The 22,676-nt window shown below is 47.7% G+C and overlaps 1 protein-coding gene across 1 annotated transcript in view; it reads right to left on the bottom strand.

The window, feature by feature from the left end:
• The window catches only part of LOC311117587 (rhophilin-2-like), a 59,019-nt gene that overhangs the window by 12,464 nt on the left and 23,879 nt on the right, over nucleotides 1-22,676 (bottom strand). The window contains exons 4-7 of the mRNA XM_084192529.1: nucleotides 9,938-10,013; nucleotides 6,786-6,863; nucleotides 6,495-6,619; nucleotides 5,218-5,384 (exon numbers count right to left, since the gene is read on the bottom strand). Coding sequence (XP_084048655.1) covers nucleotides 5,218-5,384; nucleotides 6,495-6,619; nucleotides 6,786-6,863; nucleotides 9,938-10,013 — 446 coding nt within the window. The remainder of the gene's footprint in view (nucleotides 1-5,217; nucleotides 5,385-6,494; nucleotides 6,620-6,785; nucleotides 6,864-9,937; nucleotides 10,014-22,676) is intronic.

Raw genomic sequence — 22,676 nt, 5'->3', positions numbered from 1 at the left:
TGCATCCGAAAGATAGCTTGGTTTTTAACATACAGTATATTTTTATTAAATTTTTTAGAGTAGACATCGTTTTAGAATTCGCGGGCAGTGCAGCATATTTAGGTTCGGGAAAAAGTAAAATGCAAAACATTATTGAATTCAAACGATCTGTTTACAGGTCCAAAACAATTTACAATCATTTACTTTCTTTCAGAAACTGTCCGATAGTCTACAGCAAAAGAAAACATTCTGCCAACTCCTTCAAAAGACATTTGATCAAGTTCACCATTGCTATTTCCTTTAGCTAAGTCTTGGCCTAATTCCAAAACTTCCACAGTGAACAGTAAATAAGGGCGTTGTTGTCACCATGAAAAGGTGATTGATGGGCGCTTTTCAGGCGGTGTTAGGGAGACAGAGAGGGAGGTGAGGACGGAGAGAGACAGAGACGTACACAGAGACACAGACAGACAGAGAGGTGAGGACGGAGAGAGACAGAGACATACACAGAGAGACACAGAGAGACAGAGAGGTGAGGACGGAGAGTGACAGAGACGTACACAGAGAGACACAGACAGACAGAGAGGTGAGGACGGAGAGAGACAGAGACGTACACAGAGAGACACAGACAGACAGAGAGGTGAGGACGGAGAGAGACAGAGACGTACACAGAGAGACAGACAGACAGACAGAGAGGTGAGGACGGAGAGTGACAGAGACATACACAGAGAGACACAGACAGACAGAGAGGTGAGGACGGAGAGAGACAGAGACGTACACAGAGAGACACAGACGTGAGGACCTCTGGTTGTACGTAACCCTGCTGTTAGCAAGACTGACCTAATCCTGACCTGACCTCAGCCTGACCTCAGCAAAAGCATAAATCAAATTAAAAATCACACTTATTTTATTAAGCCTTTTTTACAGCAGCAGATGTCACCGAGTGCTTTACAGATATCCAGCCTAAATGCAGAGGCTGCAGAAATAAAAACAGCAGCCATTTTGTTTTCCCTCTGTATACCTCCTCTGTGAATTAGAGTTTATAACACTAGGTAAACACGATGCTTGTGTTCAGTGATTTCTACAGCTGTAGACTCACTTATTACGGAAGTTCTCTCAGATAGTGAACAGAGTGATGTAGTGTGATTGAGCCTTTCTCTCTCAGGGTCTCCCAGGGGGACAGTCTATGTAATAATACAGTCTACTGGGGACAGTCTATGTAATAATACAGTCTACTGGGGACAGTCTATGTAATAATACAGTCTACTGGGGACAGTCTATGTAATAATACAGTCTACTGGGGACAGTCTATGTAATAATACAGTCTACTGGGGACAGTCTATGTAATAATACAGTCTACTGGGGACAGTCTATGTAATAATACAGTCTACTGGGGACAGTCTATGTAATAATACAGTCTACTGGGGACAGTCTATGTAATAATACAGTCTACTGGGGACAGTCTATGTTATAATACAGTCTACTAGGGACAGTCTATGTAATAATACAGTCTACTGGGGACAGTCTATGTAATAATACAGTCTACTGGGGACAGTCTATGTAATAATACAGTCTACTGGGGACAGTCTATGTAATAATACAGTCTACTGGGGACAGTCTATGTAATAATACAGTCTACTGGGGACAGTCTATGTAATAATACAGTCTACTGGGGACAGTCTATGTAATAATACAGTCTACTGGGGACAGTCTATGTTATAATACAGTCTACTAGGGACAGTCTATGTAATAATACAGTCTACTGGGGACAGTCTATGTAATAATACAGTCTACTGGGGACAGTCTATGTAATAATACAGTCTACTGGGGACAGTCTATGTAATAATACAGTCTACTAGGGACAGTCTATGTAATAATACAGTCTACTGGGGACAGTCTATGTAATAATACAGTCTACTGGGGACAGTCTATGTAATAATACAGTCTACTGGGGACAGTCTATGTTATAATACAGTCTACTAGGGACAGTCTATGTAATAATACAGTCTACTGGGGACAGTCTATGTAATAATACAGTCTACTGGGGACAGTCTATGTAATAATACAGTCTATGTAATAATACAGTCTACTGGGGACAGTCTATGTAATAATACAGTCTACTGGGGACAGTCTATGTTATAATACAGTCTACTAGGGACAGTCTATGTAATAATACAGTCTACTGGGGACAGTCTATGTAATAATACAGTCTACTGGGGACAGTCTATGTAATAATACAGTCTACTGGGGACAGTCTATGTAATAATACAGTCTATGTAATAATACAGTCTACTGGGGACAGTCTATGTAATAATACAGTCTACTGGGGACAGTCTATGTAATAATACAGTCTACTGGGGACAGTCTATGTAATAATACAGTCTATGTAATAATACAGTCTACTGGGGACAGTCTATGTAATAATACAGTCTACTGGGGACAGTCTATGTAATAATACAGTCTACTAGGGACAGTCTATGTAATAATACAGTCTACTGGGGACAGTCTATGTAATAATACAGTCTACTGGGGACAGTCTATGTAATAATACAGTCTACTGGGGACAGTCTATGTAATAATACAGTCTACTGGGGACAGTCTATGTAATAATACAGTCTACTGGGGACAGTCTATGTAATAATACAGTCTACTAGGGACAGTCTATGTAATAATACAGTCTACTGGGGACAGTCTATGTAATAATACAGTCTACTGGGGACAGTCTATGTAATAATACAGTCTACTAGGGACAGTCTGTAATAATACAGTCTAATAGGGACAGTCTATGTAATAATACAGTCTACTGGGGACAGTCTATGTAATAATACAGTCTACTGGGGACAGTCTATGTAATAATACAGTCTACTGGGGACAGTCTATGTAATAATACAGTCTACTGGGGACAGTCTATGTAATAATACAGTCTACTGGGGAGAGTCTATGTAATAATACAGTCTACTGGGGACAGTCTATGTAATAATACAGTCTACTGGGGACAGTCTATGTAATAATACAGTCTACTAGGGACAGTCTATGTAATAATACAGTCTACTAGGGACAGTCTATGTAATAATACAGTCTACTGGGGACAGTCTATGTAATAATACAGTCTACTGGGGACAGTCTGTAATAATACAGTCTACTAGGGACAGTCTATGTAATAATACAGTCTACTGGGGACAGTCTATGTAATAATACAGTCTACTGGGGACAGTCTATGTAATAATACAGTCTACTGGAGACAGTCTATGTAATAATACAGTCTACTGGGGACAGTCTATGTAATAATACAGTCTACTAGGGACAGTCTATGTAATAATACAGTCTACTGGGGACAGTCTATGTAATAATACAGTCTACTGGGGACAGTCTATGTAATAATACAGTCTACTAGGGACAGTCTGTAATAATACAGTCTAATAGGGGCAGTCTATGTAATAATACAGTCTACTGGGGACAGTCTATGTAATAATACAGTCTACTGGGGACAGTCTATGTAATAATACAGTCTACTGGGGACAGTCTATGTAATAATACAGTCTACTGGGGACAGTCTATGTAATAATACAGTCTACTAGGGACAGTCTATGTAATAATACAGTCTACTAGGGACAGTCTGTAATAATACAGTCTACTAGGGACAGTCTATGTAATAATACAGTCTACTGGGGACAGTCTATGTAATAATACAGTCTACTAGGGACAGTCTATGTAATAATACAGTCTACTGGGGACAGTCTATGTAATAATACAGTCTACTGGGGACAGTCTATGTAATAATACAGTCTACTAGGGACAGTCTATGTAATAATACAGTCTACTAGGGACAGTCTATGTAATAATACAGTCTACTGGGGACAGTCTATGTAATAATACAGTCTACTGGGGACAGTCTATGTAATAATACAGTCTACTAGGGACAGTCTATGTAATAATACAGTCTACTAGTAATACAGTCTACTGGGGACAGTCTATGTAATAATACATTCTACTGGGGACAGTCTATGTAATAATACAGTCTACTAGGGACAGTCTATGTAATAATAGTCTACTGGGGACAGTCTGTAATAATACAGTCTACTGGGGACAGTCTATGTAATAATACAGTCTACTAGGGACAGTCTATGTAATAATACAGTCTACTAGGGACAGTCTATGTAATAATACAGTCTACTAGGGACAGTCTATGTAATAATACAGTCTACTGGGGACAGTCTATGTAATAATACAGTCTACTGGGGACAGTCTATGTAATAATACAGTCTACTAGGGACAGTCTATGTAATAATACAGTCTACTAGGGACAGTCTATGTAATAATACAGTCTACTAGGGACAGTCTATGTAATAATACAGTCTACTGTATATAGGGAACCTAGCTCCTGTTCTTAGTTCATGAGAGAAAGAGACCCGGAAACTCAACAGTCTCAAACTCTGCTGTCCTGTGGCTGTCATCGCCTGCATCCCAAACGGCACCCTATTCCCTACATAATGCACCCTATTCCCTACATAATGCACCCTATTCCCTACATAATGCACCCTATTCCCTACATAATGCACCCTATTCCCTACATAATGCACCCTATTCCCTATATAACGCACCCTATTCCCTACATAACGCACCCTATTCCCTACATAACGCACCCTATTCCCTACATAACGCACCCTATTCCCTACATAATGCACCCTATTCCCTACATAATGCACCCTATTCCCTACATAATGCACCCTATTCCCTACATAGTGCACTACTGTTGACCTGGGCCTGTGCACTACTGTTTACATTTACATTTTAGTCATTTAGCAGACGCTCTTATCCAGAGCGACTTACAGTTAGTGAATACATATATTATTATTTTTTATACTGGCCCCCCGTGGGAATCAAACCCACAACCCTGGCGTTGCAAACGCCATGCTCTACCAACTGAGCTACATCCCTGCCGGCCATTCCCTCCCCTACCCTGGACGACGCTGGGCCAATTGTGCGCCGCCCATGAGTCTCCCGGTCGCGGCCGGCTGCGACAGAGCCTGGATTCGAACCAGGATCTCTAGTGGCACAGTTAGCACTGCGATGCAGCGCCTTAGACCACTGTGCCACTCAGGAATGTTGACCTGGGCACTACTGTTGACCTGGGCCTGTCCACTACTGTTGACCTGGGCCCATTGGACCCAAATGGCACTATATAGGGAATAAGGTGCCATGTGGGTCACAGCCCATTGTGATTCTAGTGCGTCTCCTCACCTGCAGCCTTCTGGAAGGCTGTGATTGCATCCTGGAGGCCGGAGCCTGTCTGCCGGTTGCAGCGCGTGCCGATCTGGGTGTAGAGCGCGCCGATGTTGAACAGAATACTGGCCTTCTCCAGAGAGATGTTCTGCTGGCAAACTGGAACGCCTGTGAACGAGTCATACCTGGGAGAGACAGACAGACAGACAGTGGTGAGGTTACCAGGAGAATCATAACACCATGTTGACCCCTGGAGGGAGAGACAGTGGTGAGGTCACCAGGAGAATCATAACACCATGTTGACCCCTGGAGGGAGGGACAGACAGACAGACAGTGGTGAGGTCACCAGGAGAACCATAACACCATGTTGACCCCTGGAGGGAGGGACAGACAGACAAACAGTGGTGAGGTCACCAGGAGAATCATGTGGTCCTCTGTAGCTCAGCTGGTAGAGCACGGCGCTTGTAACGCAAAGGTAGTGGGTTCGATCCCCGGGACCACCCATACACAAAAATGTATGCACGCATGACTGTAAGTCGCTTTGGATAAAAGCGTCTGCTAAATGGCATATTATTATTATTATTATTATTATTATTATTATAACACCATGTTGACCCCTGGAGGGAGAGACAGACAGACAGACAGACAGACAGTGGTGAGGTCTGTATATTCTTTCTAAAGTAGGAGGAAACCTTGTGATAATGCACTTTAAAGCGGCAATATGTAAATTTTTGGGAGACCCGACAAAATTCACATAGAAATGTGAGTTCTAGATCTGTCATTGTCATTGAAAGCCAGTCTAAGAAGCGGTAGATCTGTTCTATGTGCGCTATTTCTATGCTTCCTGTTCTTAAGTTTCATTTTTGCGTCTTTTATTTTTGGTTTTGTACACCAGCTTCAAACAGCTGAAAATACAATATTGGTAGTTAAAAATATATTTCACAGCAGTTTAGATGGTACAATGATTCTCTACACTATACTTCCTTGTTTTGTCACAAACTGAAATTAGGCGAACTATTAGAATTTTAGCAACCAGGAAATGGCAGAACGATTTCTGCATAGTGCATCTTTAAAATAAACTTGAGAACTCTGGTTATCTTATCAGAGATGCAATGTCCTCACACATGGTTACCACGGAGACACCTCATTCAGATCAGGCTGCTTGGTTCTTCAACATGGAAACAACCGTCTACAGTACTAGAATATGAGAGGTGAAGGTACTATAGATACCTGGACCCCTGGGCTGGGTCATACCATGATTGACCGGGTTGTGGAGACAGTGAGGTGGAACGTACCAAGTAAAGAAGACGCCCATCTGGCGGGTAGGGGCGAAGAAGCGGCTCTCCAGTAGAGGCAGGTGGCTGAAATACTTGGCCAGGAGCTCGACGCCGGTGTCATTGCGACCGGGGGTACGGCAGGCCTGTGGGTACGGTGGGGAAAGCAGGTCAAAATACAACAAGACCGTTCTCTCTTATTCTGTATGTACAACAAGACAGGGCTCAATATGTGTGTGGTGGGGCGCTTCCATAGAGAACCCAGCTTCACCCTGACAATGCAGAATGCTATGAGACCTGTGGTGAATGTACCTGTCTCAGGTCCATCAGGTCAGCAATCTCCTCCTCGAAGCTGGAGCCGTCTTCGCTGTAGTGCTCCAGGATGAAGTCCTGGAAAAAACGCCACAGAACAGAGAAGAGAACATCAACACGCGGTTATAAAGTCTTGTTAAGTCCTGTTGAAACAAAGTAGTGCCAACCCATCAAAACACCATCCACTGTCCCATAGAGCCAACGACCCATCAAAACACCTTCCACTGTCCCATAGAGCCAACGACCCATCAAAACACCATCCACTGTCCTATTGAGCCAACGACCCATCAAAACACCATCCACTGTCCTATTGAGCCAACGACCCATCAAAACACCATCCACTGTCCTATTGAGCCAACTACCCATCAAAACACCATCCACTATTATAGAGCCAACAACCCATCAAAACACCATCCACTGTCCTATTGAGCCAACGACCCATCAAAACACCATCCACTATTATAGAGCCAACAACCCATCAAAACACCATCCACTGTCCTATAGAGCCAACAACCCATCAAAACAGCATCCACTGTCCTATTGAGCCAACAACCCATCAAAACACCATCCACTGTCCTATTGAGCCAACAACCCATCAAAACACAATCCACTGTTATAGAGCCAACAACCCATCAAAACACCATCCACTGTTATAGAGCCAACAACCCATCAAAACACCATCCACTGTCCTATTGAGCCAACGACCCATCAAAACACCATCCACTGTCCTATAGAGCCAACGACCCATCAAAACACCATCCACTGTTATAGAGCCAACGACCCATCAAAACACCATCCACTGTCCTATTGAGCCAACAACCCATCAAAACACCATCCACTGTCCTATTGAGCCAACAACCCATCAAAACACCATCCACTGTCCTATAGAGCCAACAACCCATCAAAACACCATCCACTGTCCTATTGAGCCAACAACCCATAAAAACACCATCCACTATTATAGAGCCAACAACCCATCAAAACACCATCCACTGTTATAGAGCCAACAACACATCAAAACACCATCCACTGTCCTATTGAGCCAACAACCCATCAAAACACCATCCACTGTCCTATTGAGCCAACAACCCATCAAAACACCATCCACTGTTATAGAGCCAACAACACATCAAAACACCATCCACTGTTATAGAGCCAACAACCCATCAAAACACCATCCACTGTCCTATTGAGCCAACAACCCATCAAAACACCATCCACTGTCCTATTGAGCCAACAACCCATCAAAACACAATCCACTGTTATAGAGCCAACAACCCATCAAAACACCATCCACTGTTATAGAGCCAACAACACATCAAAACACAATCCACTGTTATAGAGCCAACAACCCATCAAAACACCATCCACTGTTATAGAGCCAACAACCCATCAAAACACCATCCACTGTCCTATTGAGCCAACGACCCATCAAAACACCATCCACTGTCCTATAGAGCCAACGACCCATCAAAACACCATCCACTGTTATAGAGCCAACGACCCATCAAAACACCATCCACTGTCCTATTGAGCCAACAACCCATCAAAACACCATCCACTATTATAGAGCCAACAACCCATCAAAACACCATCCACTGTTATAGAGCCAACAACCCATCAAAACACCATCCACTGTCCTATTGAGCCAACAACCCATCAAAACACCATCCACTGTTATAGAGCCAACAACCCATCAAAACACCATCCACTGTCCTATTGAGCCAACAACCCATCAAAACACCATCCACTGTTATAGAGCCAACAACACATCAAAACACCATCCACTGTTATAGAGCCAACAACCCATCAAAACACCAGCCACTGTTATAGAGCCAACAACACATCAAAACACCATCCACTGTTATAGAGCCAACAACCCATCAAAACACCATCCACTGTCCTATAGAACCAACAACCCATCAAAACACCATCCACTGTCCTATAGAACCAACAACCCATCAAAACACCATCCACTGTCCTATAGAGCCAACGACCCATCAAAACACCATCCACTGTCCCATAGAGCCAACGACCCATCAAAACACCATCCACTGTCCTATAGAACCAACAACCCATCAAAACACCATCCACTGTCCTATTGAGCCAACAACCCATCAAAACACCATCCACTGTTATAGAGCCAACAACCCATCAAAACACCATCCACTGTTATAGAGCCAACAACCAATCAAAACACCATCCACTGTTATAGAGCCAACAACCAATCAAAACACCATCCACTATTATAGAGCCAACAACCAATCAAAACACCATCCACTGTTATAGAGCCAACAACACATCAAAACACCATCCACTGTCCTATTGAGCCAACAACCCATCAAAACACCAGTCCAGGGTGCTTTAACAGGTATGCATCTCTCCCCTCTCTAGAACCAACCAAACCTGAGCCCAACCCGGCGGAAGTGTCTCTCTAGCGTGACGATCCGTGTTGCGTCTCCTGGCTAGAAGCCAGACAGTATGTCACCGACACCTGGTAATTAAAGCTAGTTGATTACAGGCTAGAAAGTAGGGCACACTTAACTTGTCAGACAGATACAGGAAGGTCGGAGTCCCAAACGGCACCTCGTTCCCTAGTGCACTACTTTTGACCAAAGGCCCATTGGGCTCTGGTCAACATAAGGGACCTATATAGGGAATAGGGTGCTATTTGGGACTCAACATCAGTCTATCATCTAGATACTGCCAAACCCTTATCTGTACCTCCCAGGGGTATAAAAGGTGACATCAAGGTATTCCCCACCACCAGTAGGCTTACTGTGCTGTTGTTGATAAAGCCGTGACCTAGTTTACAATAATAAAGCTATTCGCTGAGGGTCAAAACATCAAGGGGGTTATAAACTTGATTCTATTGAACCTAACTAAAATGGTGAACAAATGGTTCACGTCCCAATGGCACTGTATTCCCTTTGTAGTGCACTACTTTTGACCAGGGCCCAATAGTAGTGCATAACATAGGGAATAGGGTGCAATTTGGGACGCACCCTTATATATTGAGTACATACTAGTGAACAAATGGAGAATAGAGATTGATAAACAGCTGCTGTAGTGACTGTAGTGTTGGTCTTGGATGAGAGTGCCTGATAATCGACCTAAATGTCAAAAAGTGGTGAAATGGTGGTCTGTAATACCTTGAATGACACAGAGAAGTCCATGTCTTTAGTCTCCTTCAGACCCAGAGGGATGACGGGGATGCTGGAGGTCTCTCTGGAAACAGGCAGGAGATACAGTTGACGTTTCATATTTAAAAACTGTTATAGATACAGTGGGGGAAAAAAGTATTTAGTCAGCCACCAATTGTGCAAGTTCTCCCACTTAAAAAGATGAGAGAGGCCTGTAATTTTCATCATAGGTACACGTCAACTATGACAGACAAAATGAGGAAAAAAATTCCAGAAAATCACATTGTAGGATTTCTAAATAATTTATTTGCAAATTATGGTGGAAAATAAGTATTTGGTCAATAACAAAAGTTTCTCAATACTTTGTTATATACCCTTTGTTGGCAATGACACAGGTCAAACGTTTTCTGTAAGTCTTCACAAGGTTTTCACACACTGTTGCTGGTATTTTGGCCCATTCCTCCATGCAGATCTCCTCTAGAGCAGTGATGTTTTGGGGCTGTCGCTGGGCAACACGGACTTTCAACTCCCTCCAAATATTTTCTATGGGGTTGAGATCTGGAGACTGGCTAGGCCACTCCAGGACCTTGAAATGCTTCTTACGAAGCCACTCCTTCGTTGCCCGGGCGGTGTGTTTGGGATCATTGTCATGCTGAAAGACCCAGCCACGTTTCATCTTCAATGCCCTTGCTGATGGGAGGAGGTTTTCACTCAAAATCTCACGATACATGGCCCCATTCATTCTTTCCTTTACACAGATCAGTCGTCCTGGTCCCTTTGCAGAAAAACAGCCCCAAAGCATGATGTTTCCACCCCCATGCTTCACAGTAGGTATGGTGTTCTTTGGATGCAACTCAGCATTCTTTGTCCTCCAAACACGACGAGTTGAGTTTTTACCAAAAAGTTCTATTTTGGTTTCATCTGACCATATGACATTCTCCCAATCCTCTTCTGGATCATCCAAATGCACTCTAGCAACCTTCAGACGGGCCTGCACATGTACTGGCTTAAGCAGGGGGACACATCTGGCACTGCAGGATTTGAAACCCTGGCGGCGTAGTGTGTTACTGATGGTAGGCTTTGTTACTTTGGTCCCAGCTCTCTGCAGGTCATTCACTAGGTCCCCCCGTGTGGTTCTGGGATTTTTGCTCACCGTTCTTGTGATCATTTTGACCCCACGGGGTGAGATCTTGCGTGGAGCCCCAGATCGAGGGAGATTATCAGTGGTCTTGTATGTCTTCCATTTCCTAATAATTGCTCCCACAGTTGATTTCTTCAAACCAAGCTGCTTACCTATTGCAGATTCAGTCTTCCCAGCCTGGTGCAGGTCTGCAATTTTGTTTCTGGTGTCCTTTGACAGCTCTTTGGTCTTGGCCATAGTGGAGTTTGGAGTGTGACTGTTTGAGGTTGTGGACAGGTGTCTTTTATACTGATAACAAGTTCAAACAGGTGCCATTAATACAGTTAACGAGTGGAGGACAGAGGAGCCTCTTAAAGAAGAAGTTACAGGTCTGTGAGAGCCAGAAATCTTGCTTGTTTGTTATTGACCAAATACTTATTTTCCACCATAATTTGCAAATAAATTCATTAAAAATCCTACAATGTGATTTTCTGGATTTTTTTTCCTCAATTTGTCTGTCATAGTTGACGTGTACCTATGATGAAAATTACAGGCCTCCCTCATCTTTTTAAGTGGGAGAACTTGCACAATTGGTGGCTGACTAAATACTTTTTTTCCCCACTGTACGTTGGCACTGTGAACATACTGTAATGTTCCTGGTGAACGGCGAGGCTCGGAGTTATACACACATAAAACAGCCGTCTTGTTGACGTGATGTAACTGTTCGACAGGTTGGCAGTGTGATGTTAGTGGTCAAAAGTGAGGCTCGGATCTGATATCACACATTAAGGGGGTGAATCCTAACTCCCATTGAAGTCACATTTTCACTTAGTCTCCCATTGACATCAATACATAACTAAATTAACATTTGACTTGACTTGAAAGTTTACAGTGGCTTGCGAAAGTATTCACCCCCCTTGGCATTTTTCCTATTTTGTTGCCTTACAACCTGGAATTAAATTTGATTTTTGGGGGGTTTGTATAATTTGATTTACACAACATGCCTACCACTTTGAAGATGCAAAATATTTTTTTATTGTGAAACAATCAAGAAATAAGACAAAAAAACAGAAAACTTGAATGTGCATAACTATTCATCCCCACAAAGTCAATACTTTGTAGAGCCACCTTTTGCAGCAATTACAGCTGCAAGTCTCTTGGGGTATGTCTCTATAAGCTTGGCACATCTAGCCACTGGGATTTTTGCCCATTCTTTAAGGCAAAACTGCTCCAGCTCCTTCAAGTTGGATGGGTTCCGCTGGTGTACAGCAATCTTTAAGTCATACCACAGATTCTCAATTGGATTGAGGTCTGGGCTTTGACTAGGCCATTCCAAGACATTTAAATGTTTCCCCTTAAACCACTCGAGTGTTGCTTTAGCAGTATGCCTAGGGTCATGTAGGGATGGTGTTCTCGTGGTGATGAGAGGTGTTGGGTTTGCGCCAGACATAGTGTTTTCCTTGATGGCCAAAAAGCTCAATTTTAGTCTCATCTGACCAGAGTACCTTCTTCCATATGTTTGGGGAGTCTCCCACATGCCTTTTGGCGAACACCAAACGTGTTTGCTTATTTTTTTCTTTAAGCAATGGCTTTTTTTCTGGCCACTCTTCCGTAAAGCCCAGCTCTGTGGATCGTATGGCTTAAAGTGGTCCTATGGACAGATATTCCAATCTCCACTGTGGAGCTTTGTCGTTCCTTCAGGGTTATCTTTGGTCTCTTTGTTGCCTCTCTGATTAATGCCCTCCCTGCCTGGTCTGTGAGTTTTGGTGGGCGGACCTCTATTGGCAGGTTTGTTGTGGTGCCATATTCTTAATAATGGATTTAAATGGTGCTCCGTGGGATGTTCAAAGTTTCTGATATTTTTTTATAACCCAACCCTGATCTGTACTTCTCCACAACTTTGTCCCTGACCTGTTTGGAGAGATCCTTGGTCTTCATGGTGCCGCTTGCTTGGTGCTGCCCCTTGCTTAGTGGTGTTGCAGACTCTGGGGCATTTCAGAACAGGTGTATATATACACTGAGATCATGTGACACTTAAAGTCCACCTGTGTGCAATCTAACTAATTATGTGACTTCTGAAGGTAATTGGTTGCACCAGATCTTATTTAGGGGCTTCATAGCAAAGGGGGTGAATACGCACCACTTTTCCGGTATTTATTTTTTAGAATGTTTTGAAACAAGTTATTTTTTTCATTTCACTTCACCAATTTGGAGTATTTTGTGTATGTCCATTACATGAAATCCAAAAAAATATATTTAAATTACAGGTTGTAATGCAACAAAATAGGAAAAACGCCAAGGGAGATTAATACTTTTGCAAGGCACTGTATATTTGCTCTTAACATTGGAGGCCAGAGGGAACACCCTTTGACAACAGTCTCTCTTTTCATACAGACACGCCATCACTGCACCACAATACGTTACAACCCAGGGCAAACATCATGAGGTTTCTGGGTCCACCTTCCTCAAACCAACAGGGCCCCCCTTCCTCAAACCAACAGGGCCCCCCTTACTCAAACCAACAGGGCCCCCCTTACTCAAACCAACAGGGCCCCCCCTTACTCAAACCAACAGGGCCCCCCTTACTCAAACCAACAGGGCCCCCCTTACTCAAACCAACAGGGCCCCCCTTACTCAAACCAACAGGGCCCCCCCTTACTCAAACCAACAGGGCCCCCCTTACTCAAACCAACAGGGCCCCCCTTACTCAAACCAACAGGGCCCCCCTTACTCAAACCAACAGGGCCCCCCCTTACTCAAACCAACACCCACTACTCTATATTTAGTAGCTGTGTCTGGTAGCTTTGTTTGAATAACTTGTTTGCATCCAACCCTATTCCCTATGTAGCACACTACGTTTTATCAGAGCCCTGAGGGGAATAGTGTCCCATTTGGTCTGTGTCTGCTCTATATACACTGAACAAAAAATATAAAACACAACATGTAAAGTGTTGGTCCCATGTTTCACAAGCTGAAAGAAAAGATCCCAGAAATGTTCCATACGGACAAAAAAGCTTATGTAAAATTGTGCACAAATTTGTTTACATCCCTGTTAGTGAGCATTTCTCCTTTACCAAGATCATCCATCCACCTAAAAAGGCGTGGCATGTCAAGAAGCTGATTAAACAGAATGATCATTACACAGGTGCACCTTAACATAATGCCACAGATGTCTCAAGTTGAGGGAGCGTGCAACTGGCATGCTGACTACATGAATGTCCTCCAGAGCGGTCGCCAGATAATTGAATGTTAATTTCTCTACCTTAAGCCGCCTCCAACGTCGTTTTAGAGAATTTGGCAGTACGTTCAACCGACCTCACAACCGCAGACGACGTGTAACCAAGCAAGGATGTCCCCCCCCCCCCCCTCCCCCTCCCCCCCTCCCACGATATGTACAAATTACCTCAATTACCTCGACTAACCTGTACCCCCGCACATTGACTCTGTACCGGTACCCCCTGTATATAGCCTCGTTATTGTTATTTTATTGTTGCTCTTTTATTTTTTTACTTTAGTTTATTCAGTACATATTTTTCATAACTCTTATTTTTCTTGAAACTGCGTTGTTGGTTAAGTGCTTGTAAGTAAGCATTTCACGGTAAGGTCTACACTTGTTGTATTCGGCGCATGTGACAAATACAATTTGATATCCAGCTACTTCGCACAGCCATTGAAGAGGAGTGGGACAACATTCCACAGGCCACAATCAACAGCCTGATCAACTCTATGTGAAGGAGATGTGTCACGCTGCATGAGGAAAACAGTGGTCACACCAGACACTGACTGGTTTTCTGATCCATGCTCCACTTTTTTAGTTTTTAAAAAAGGTATCTGTGACCAACAAATGCATACAATGGGCGGCAGGTAGCTTAGTGGTTAAGAGCGTTGTGCCAGTAACCGAAAGGTCGCTGGTTCTAATCCCTGAGCTGACTAGGTGAAAAATCTGTCGATGTGCCCTTGAGCAAGGCACTTAACCCTAATTGCTCCTGTAAATCGCTCTGGATAAGAGCGTCTGCTAAATGACAAAAAATATATAAAAAAGAATATATATATATTATATATCCTAGTCCTAGTCTGCTGGGGTCTCTATTAGGTCCTAGTCTGCTGGGGGAGGTTGTTGACAGACGCAGACCAGCTACAGCTTCTTATCAGGAAATATCAGCTGACTAAAATAAGGTCCCGATTAGGAGGGAGAGTTTGTAGAAAATGTCAAACATCCCTTTAGCTTAAAGTGAAACTAGCAAGAGAAGGGTGTGTATACTCCTTCAGAATCCACTCCTAACATAGAAGTATGGTCTCGCTACATATTATCACTGACCAACACACATTCACACAATCTCCAGCTGCTTAAGACAAACAATTTGCTCTGTCAGTCACTACTGGCTCACTAGTGCTGGTTTGATCCAGTACACATCTGTATCCAAACAGATACTGAGCAGTACAGTAGGTCATCCCAGACATAACACTATTCACAGTAAAGACTGCAGTACATTAAAGACTGCAGTACATTAAAGACTGCAGTACAGTAAAGACTGCAGTACATTAAAGACTGCAGTACATTAAAGACTGCAGTACAGTAGGGCTAACCAGCCCAACACAGCTGAGTGCTCTCTGGCTCCAGTCCTAATGAACTAACCAGCCCAACACAGCTGAGTGCTCTCTGGCTCCAGTCCTAATGAACTAACCAGCCCAACACAGCTGAGTGCTCTCTGGCTCCAGCCATAATGAACTAACCAGCCCAACACAGCTGAGTGCTCTCTGGCTCTTCTGATGTGCTCCATCAGGAAGAGACATGCTTTCATACTCTGCAAGTCATTGTGCTAATTGAGATGTTGAGGAGGCTTTGGGTTCACAGTGCGGAAGCACATCAATATATCCTCACATCATGGACCTGTAGTGTTAGCCAGTAAACATCAATATATCCTCACATCATGGACCTGTAGTGTTAGCCAGTAAACATCAATATATCCTTACATCATGGACCTGTAGTGTTAGCCAGTAAACATCAATATATCCTCACATCATGGACCTGTAGTGTTAGCCAGTAAACATCAATATATCCTCACATCATGGACCTGTACTTTTAGCCAGTAAACATCAATATATCCCCACATCATGGACCTGTAGTGTTAGCCAGTAAACATCAATATATCCTCACATCATGGACCTGTAGTGTTAGCCAGAAAGTCTCATGAAGCAGATTTCCACTACAGGAGAACTGCAGTCTTTGTCACTTTACCTCATGCTGAAACCAGTTAGATCCGGTCTGAGGGAAAGGAGAGCACTTGAGGAAGAGGGGCAGAACATGCTGCTAGAAAGAGGGAACATAGGAGAAAGGAGAGGAGGTCCTTTGTTCCGCGGGTCTCTGCCCTACCTCAGGCTGAGGTAATATTACAGGCAGGTAGACTGGTAGAATGAAGCTCAGCTGTCTATTGTGGTGTTAAGAGTACAGGTGACTAAGAACTGACATTGTGCTGCGCTGGGCTGGGCGAATACGCCGTTCTAACCCAACACCCGGAGGCCTTTGGTATTCCCACAGTCACAGACACAAAGGAGTGACAGGCAGTGCAGGAGGCTGCAGCGGTGTGTTTCTGGTCTACAGCAGGATTATAAAGGCTGAACCATTGTCTCTGGGTAGAGAGAGAGAGAGAGAGAGAGAGAGAGACAGAGCAGGTGACTTGGTCTCTGTGGTCGGGCTTTAACAGCGTTCCTTGTAGCACTGTCTCTGGGTAGAGAGAGAGAGAGAGACGGAGCAGGTGACTTGGTCTCTGTGGGGCTGAAATAGAGGCTGATGGGAGAGAGCAACAAAGGCTGTTCCCATGGCTGGGGTATGTCTGCTCCCGTATGACTTGATAGAGGGGAGAGGGTTTGGGGGAGCTGCTAGCCTGATAGAGGGTTTGGGGGAGGTGGGGAGCTGCCAGCCTGATAGAGGGGAGAGGGTTTGGGGGAGGTGGGGAGCTGCTAGCCTGATAGAGGGGAGAGGGTTTGGGGGAGGTGGGGAGCTGCCAGCCTGATAGAGGGGAGAGGGTTTGGGGGAGGTGGGGAGCTGCCAGCCTGATAGAGGGGAGAGGGTTTGGGGGAGGTGGGGAGCTGCCAGCCTGATAGAGGGTTTGGGGGAGGTGGGGAGCTGCTAGCCTGATAGAGGGTTTGGGGGAGGTGGGGAGCTGCCAGCCTGATAGAGGGGAGAGGGTTTGGGGGAGGTGGGGAGCTGCTAGCCTGATAGAGGGGAGAGGGTTTGGGGGAGGTGGGGAGCTGCCAGCCTGATAGAGGGGAGAGGGTTTGGGGGAGGTGGGGAGCTGCTAGCCTGATAGAGGGGAGAGGGTTTGGGGGAGGTGGGGAGCTGCCAGCCTGATAGAGGGGAGAGGGTTTGGGGGAGGTGGGGAGCTGCCAGCCTGATAGAGGGGAGAGGGTTTGGGGGAGGTGGGGAGCTGCCAGCCTGATAGAGGGGAGAGGGTTTGGGGGAGGTGGGGAGCTGCTAGCCTGATAGAGGGGAGAGGGTTTGGGGGAGGTGGGGAGCTGCTAGCCTGATAGAGGGGAGAGGGTTTGGGGGAGGTGGGGAGCTGCCAGCCTGATAGAGGGGAGAGGGTTTGGGGGAGGTGGGGAGCTGCCAGCCTGATAGAGGGGAGAGGGTTTGGGGGAGGTGGGGAGCTGCTAGCCTGATAGAGGGGAGAGGGTTTGGGGGAGGTGGGGAGCTGCCAGCCTGATAGAGGGGAGAGGGTTTGGGGGAGGTGGGGAGCTGCTAGCCTGATAGAGGGGAGAGGGTTTGGGGGAGGTGGGGAGCTGCTAGCCTGATAGAGGGGAGAGGGTTTGGGGGAGGTGGGGAGCTGCTAGCCTGATAGAGGGGAGAGGGTTTGGGGGAGGTGGGGAGCTGCCAGCCTGATAGAGGGGAGAGGGTTTGGGGGAGGTGGGGAGCTGCTAGCCTGATAGAGGGGAGAGGGTTTGGGGGAGGTGGGGAGCTGCCAGCCTGATAGAGGGGAGAGGGTTTGGGGGAGGTGGGGAGCTGCCAGCCTGATAGAGGGGAGAGGGTTTGGGGGAGGTGGGGAGCTGCCAGCCTGATAGAGGGGAGAGGGTTTGGGGGAGGTGGGGAGCTGCTAGCCTGATAGAGGGGAGAGGGTTTGGGGGAGGTGGGGAGCTGCCAGCCTGATAGAGGGGAGAGGGTTTGGGGGAGGTGGGGAGCTGCTAGCCTGATAGAGGGGAGAGGGTTTGGGGGAGGTGGGGAGCTGCTAGCCTGATAGAGGGGAGAGGGTTTGGGGGAGGTGGGGAGCTGCTAGCCTGATAGAGGGGAGAGGGTTTGGGGGAGGTGGGGAGCTGCTAGCCTGATAGAGGGGAGAGGGTTTGGGGGAGGTGGGGAGCTGCCAGCCTGATAGAGGGGAGAGGGTTTGGGGGAGGTGGGGAGCTGCTAGCCTGATAGAGGGTTTGGGGGAGGTGGGGAGCTGCCAGCCTGATAGAGGGGAGAGGGTTTGGGGGAGGTGGGGAGCTGCTAGCCTGATAGAGGGGAGAGGGTTTGGGGGAGGTGGGGAGCTGCTAGCCTGATAGAGGGGAGAGGGTTTGGGGGAGGTGGGGAGCTGCCAGCCTGATAGAGGGGAGAGGGTTTGGGGGAGGTGGGGAGCTGCCAGCCTGATAGAGGGGAGAGGGTTTGGGGGAGGTGGGGAGCTGCTAGCCTGATAGAGGGGAGAGGGTTTGGGGGAGGTGGGGAGCTGCCAGCCTGATAGAGGGTTTGGGGGAGGTGGGGAGCTGCTAGCCTGATAGAGGGTTTGGGGGAGGTGGGGAGCTGCCAGCCTGATAGAGGGGAGAGGGTTTGGGGGAGGTGGGGAGCTGCTAGCCTGATAGAGGGGAGAGGGTTTGGGGGAGGTGGGGAGCTGCCAGCCTGATAGAGGGGAGAGGGTTTGGGGGAGGTGGGGAGCTGCCAGCCTGATAGAGGGTTTGGGGGAGGTGGGGAGCTGCTAGCCTGATAGAGGGTTTGGGGGAGGTGGGGAGCTGCCAGCCTGATAGAGGGGAGAGGGTTTGGGGGAGATGGGGAGCTGCTAGCCTGATAGAGGGGAGAGGGTTTGGGGGAGGTGGGGAGCTGCCAGCCTGATAGAGGGGAGAGGGTTTGGGGGAGGTGGGGAGCTGCTAGCCTGATAGAGGGGAGAGGGTTTGGGGGAGGTGGGGAGCTGCTAGCCTGATAGAGGGGAGATGGTTTGGGGGAGGTGGGGAGCTGCCAGCCTGATAGAGGGGAGATGGTTTGGGGGAGGTGGGGAGCTGCCAGCCTGATAGAGGGTTTGGGGGAGGTGGGGAGCTGCTAGCCTGATAGAGGGGAGAGGGTTTGGGGGAGGTGGGGAGCTGCCAGCCTGATAGAGGGGAGAGGGTTTGGGGGAGGTGGGGAGCTGCCAGCCTGATAGAGGGGAGAGGGTTTGGGGGAGGTGGGGAGCTGCCAGCCTGATAGAGGGGAGAGGGTTTGGGGGAGGTGGGGAGCTGCTAGCCTGATAGAGGGGAGAGGAGGTGGGGGAGGTGGGGAGCTGCTAGCCTGATAGAGGGGAGAGGGTTTGGGGGAGGTGGGGAGCTGCCAGCCTGATAGAGGGGAGAGGGTTTGGGGGAGGTGGGGAGCTGCTAGCCTGATAGAGGGGAGAGGGTTTGGGGGAGGTGGGGAGCTGCTAGCCTGATAGAGGGGAGAGGGTTTGGGGGAGGTGGGGAGCTGCTAGCCTGATAGAGGGGAGAGGGTTTGGGGGAGGTGGGGAGCTGCCAGCCTGATAGAGGGGAGAGGGTTTGGGGGAGGTGGGGAGCTGCTAGCCTGATAGAGGGGAGAGGGTTTGGGGGAGGTGGGGAGCTGCTAGCCTGATAGAGGGGAGAGGGTTTGGGGGAGGTGGGGAGCTGCTAGCCTGATAGAGGGGAGAGGGTTTGGGGGAGGTGGGGAGCTGCTAGCCTGATAGAGGGGAGAGGGTTTGGGGGAGGTGGGGAGCTGCTAGCCTGATAGAGGGGAGAGGGTTTGGGGGAGGTGGGGAGCTGCCAGCCTGATAGAGGGGAGAGGAGGTGGGGGAGGTGGGGAGCTGCTAGCCTGATAGAGGGGAGAGGGTTTGGGGGAGGTGGGGAGCTGCCAGCCTGATAGAGGGGAGAGGAGGTGGGGGAGGTGGGGAGCTGCTAGCCTGATAGAGGGGAGAGGGTTTGGGGGAGGTGGGGAGCTGCCAGCCTGATAGAGGGGAGAGGGTTTGGGGGAGGTGGGGAGCTGCTAGCCTGATAGAGGGGAGAGGGTTTGGGGGAGGTGGGGAGCTGCCAGCCTGATAGAGGGGAGAGGAGGTGGGGGAGGTGGGGAGCTGCTAGCCTGATAGAGGGGAGAGGGTTTGGGGGAGGTGGGGAGCTGCTAGCCTGATAGAGGGGAGAGGGTTTGGGGGAGGTGGGGAGCTGCTAGCCTGATAGAGGGGAGAGGGTTTGGGGGAGGTGGGGAGCTGCTAGCCTGATAGAGGGGAGAGGGTTTGGGGGAGGTGGGGAGCTGCCAGGGGAGAGGGTTTGGGGGAGGTGGGGAGCTGCTAGCCTGATAGAGGGGAGAGGGTTTGGGGGAGGTGGGGAGCTGCTAGCCTGATAGAGGGGAGAGGGTTTGGGGGAGGTGGGGAGCTGCTAGCCTGATAGAGGGGAGAGGGTTTGGGGGAGGTGGGGAGCTGCCAGGGGAGAGGGTTTGGGGGAGGTGGGGAGCTGCCAGCCTGATAGAGGGGAGAGGGTTTGGGGGAGGTGGGGAGCTGCTAGCCTGATAGAGGGGAGAGGGTTTGGGGGAGGTGGGGAGCTGCCAGGGGAGAGGGTTTGGGGGAGGTGGGGAGCTGCTAGCCTGATAGAGGGGAGAGGGTTTGGGGGAGGTGGGGAGCTGCCAGGGGAGAGGGTTTGGGGGAGGTGGGGAGCTGCTAGCCTGATAGAGGGGAGAGGGTTTGGGGGAGGTGGGGAGCTGCCAGCCTGATAGAGGGGAGAGGGTTTGGGGGAGGTGGGGAGCTGCCAGGGAGAGTTTTACTTTGCAGTCCAGGGAATCCGACCCAGATATCCCAGAGCACATCTGGGGCATTCCATCCCTCAGTAAAAAGACACCCAAAGACACAGACCCTAAAAGGGTTCACATGGAGCTTCTCCAGGAGAAGGGGGTTAGGGGGTGACTGTAGTCTGGGGCATTCCATCCCTCAGTAAAAAGCCACCCAAAGACACAGACCCTAAAAGGGTTAACACGGAGCTTCTCCAGGAGAAGGGGGTTAGGGGGTCACTGTAGTCTGGGGCATTCCATCCCTCAGTAAAAAGCCACCCAAAGACACAGACCCTAAAAGGGTTAACATGGAGCTTCTCCAGGAGAAGGGGGTTAGGGGGTCACTGTAGTCTGGGGCTCCGTCCCAAACGGCATCCTATATAGTGCCCTACTTTTGACCAGGAAACACACAGCTGTGGTCAAAAGTAGTGCACTATATAGGGAATAGGGTGGCATTCTCTGGTCTAAAGTAGTGCACTATATAGGGAATAGGGTGGCATTCTCTGGTCTAAAGTAGTGCACTATATAGGGAATAGGGTGCCATTCTCTGGTCTAAAGTAGTGCACTATATAGGGAATAGGGTGCCATTCTCTGGTCAAAAGTAGTGCACTATATAGGGAATAGGGTACCGTTTGGGATGCAACATAGGCATGCTTCACCCTCAGCGAGGCTGGCACCGGCAGTCTCTTTTATATAGGTCATTAGATATCCCTGTTCCGTCTCACACAAACAACCTTATAAAAGGAGCTGAACCCCCAAAAAAACACTCAAACCAAGTGCCAAGTAGGCCAACAACGTATTAAAAAGGCTTTTAGGCCTTCTGAGAATCTGTTACTCAGAGAGGGCAATGCAATGGTACAACAGACAACACCACTACACCAGGGATACGTCCCAAAATGGCACCCTATTCCCTTTGGGTCTGATCAAAAGTACATTTACATTTTTACATTTTAGTCATTTAGCAGACGCTCTTATCCAGAGCGACTTACAGGAGCAATTAGGGTTAAGTGCCTTGCTCAAGGGCACATCGACAGATTTTTCACCTAGTCGGCTCGGGGATTAGAACCAGCGACCTTTCGGTTACTGGCACAACGCTCTTAACCACTAAGCTACCTGCCGCTTCAGTAGTGCACAATTAAAGGAATCGGGTCCCATTTGGCCTCCAGACCTTCTTACCAGAACTGGAAGAAAGAGAACGTGCTTGGGCCGGTCTCCAGGGACTCTGATTGGGCCTCAGATAGGGCACTCGCTAACATCTGACCAATCAGGATGTTATGTTTGGTTGTGGTTGCCATGGAGAACATGTTGTCTTACTGAGGAGTGTGTGGCTGCATACAGAGAGAGGCTGAGGGCGTTTTCCAGTGTGTGGCTGCATACAGAGAGAGGCTGAGGGCGTTTTCCAGTGTGTGGCTGCATACAGAGAGAGGCTGAGGGCGTTTTCCAGTGTCTGGCTGCATACAGAGAGAGGCTGAGGGCGTTTTCCAATGTCTGGCTGCATACAGAGAGAGGCTGAGGGCGTTTTCCAGTGGTGGAAAAAGTACCCAAGTCACCCAGTAAAATACTACTTGTGTAAAAGTATTTGGTTTTATATATACTTAAGTATCAAAAGTAAATATAATTGCTAAAATCTACTTAAGTATCAAAAGTAAAAG

Source organism: Coregonus lavaretus (genome assembly GCF_964263955.1).
Source record: "Coregonus lavaretus genome assembly, contig: HAP1_SCAFFOLD_2078, whole genome shotgun sequence".
NCBI classification, from domain to species: Eukaryota; Metazoa; Chordata; class Actinopteri; order Salmoniformes; family Salmonidae; genus Coregonus; species Coregonus lavaretus.
Note: the sequence above shows the minus strand (reverse complement) of the source record. Positions and strands in the feature narration are given on the sequence as shown.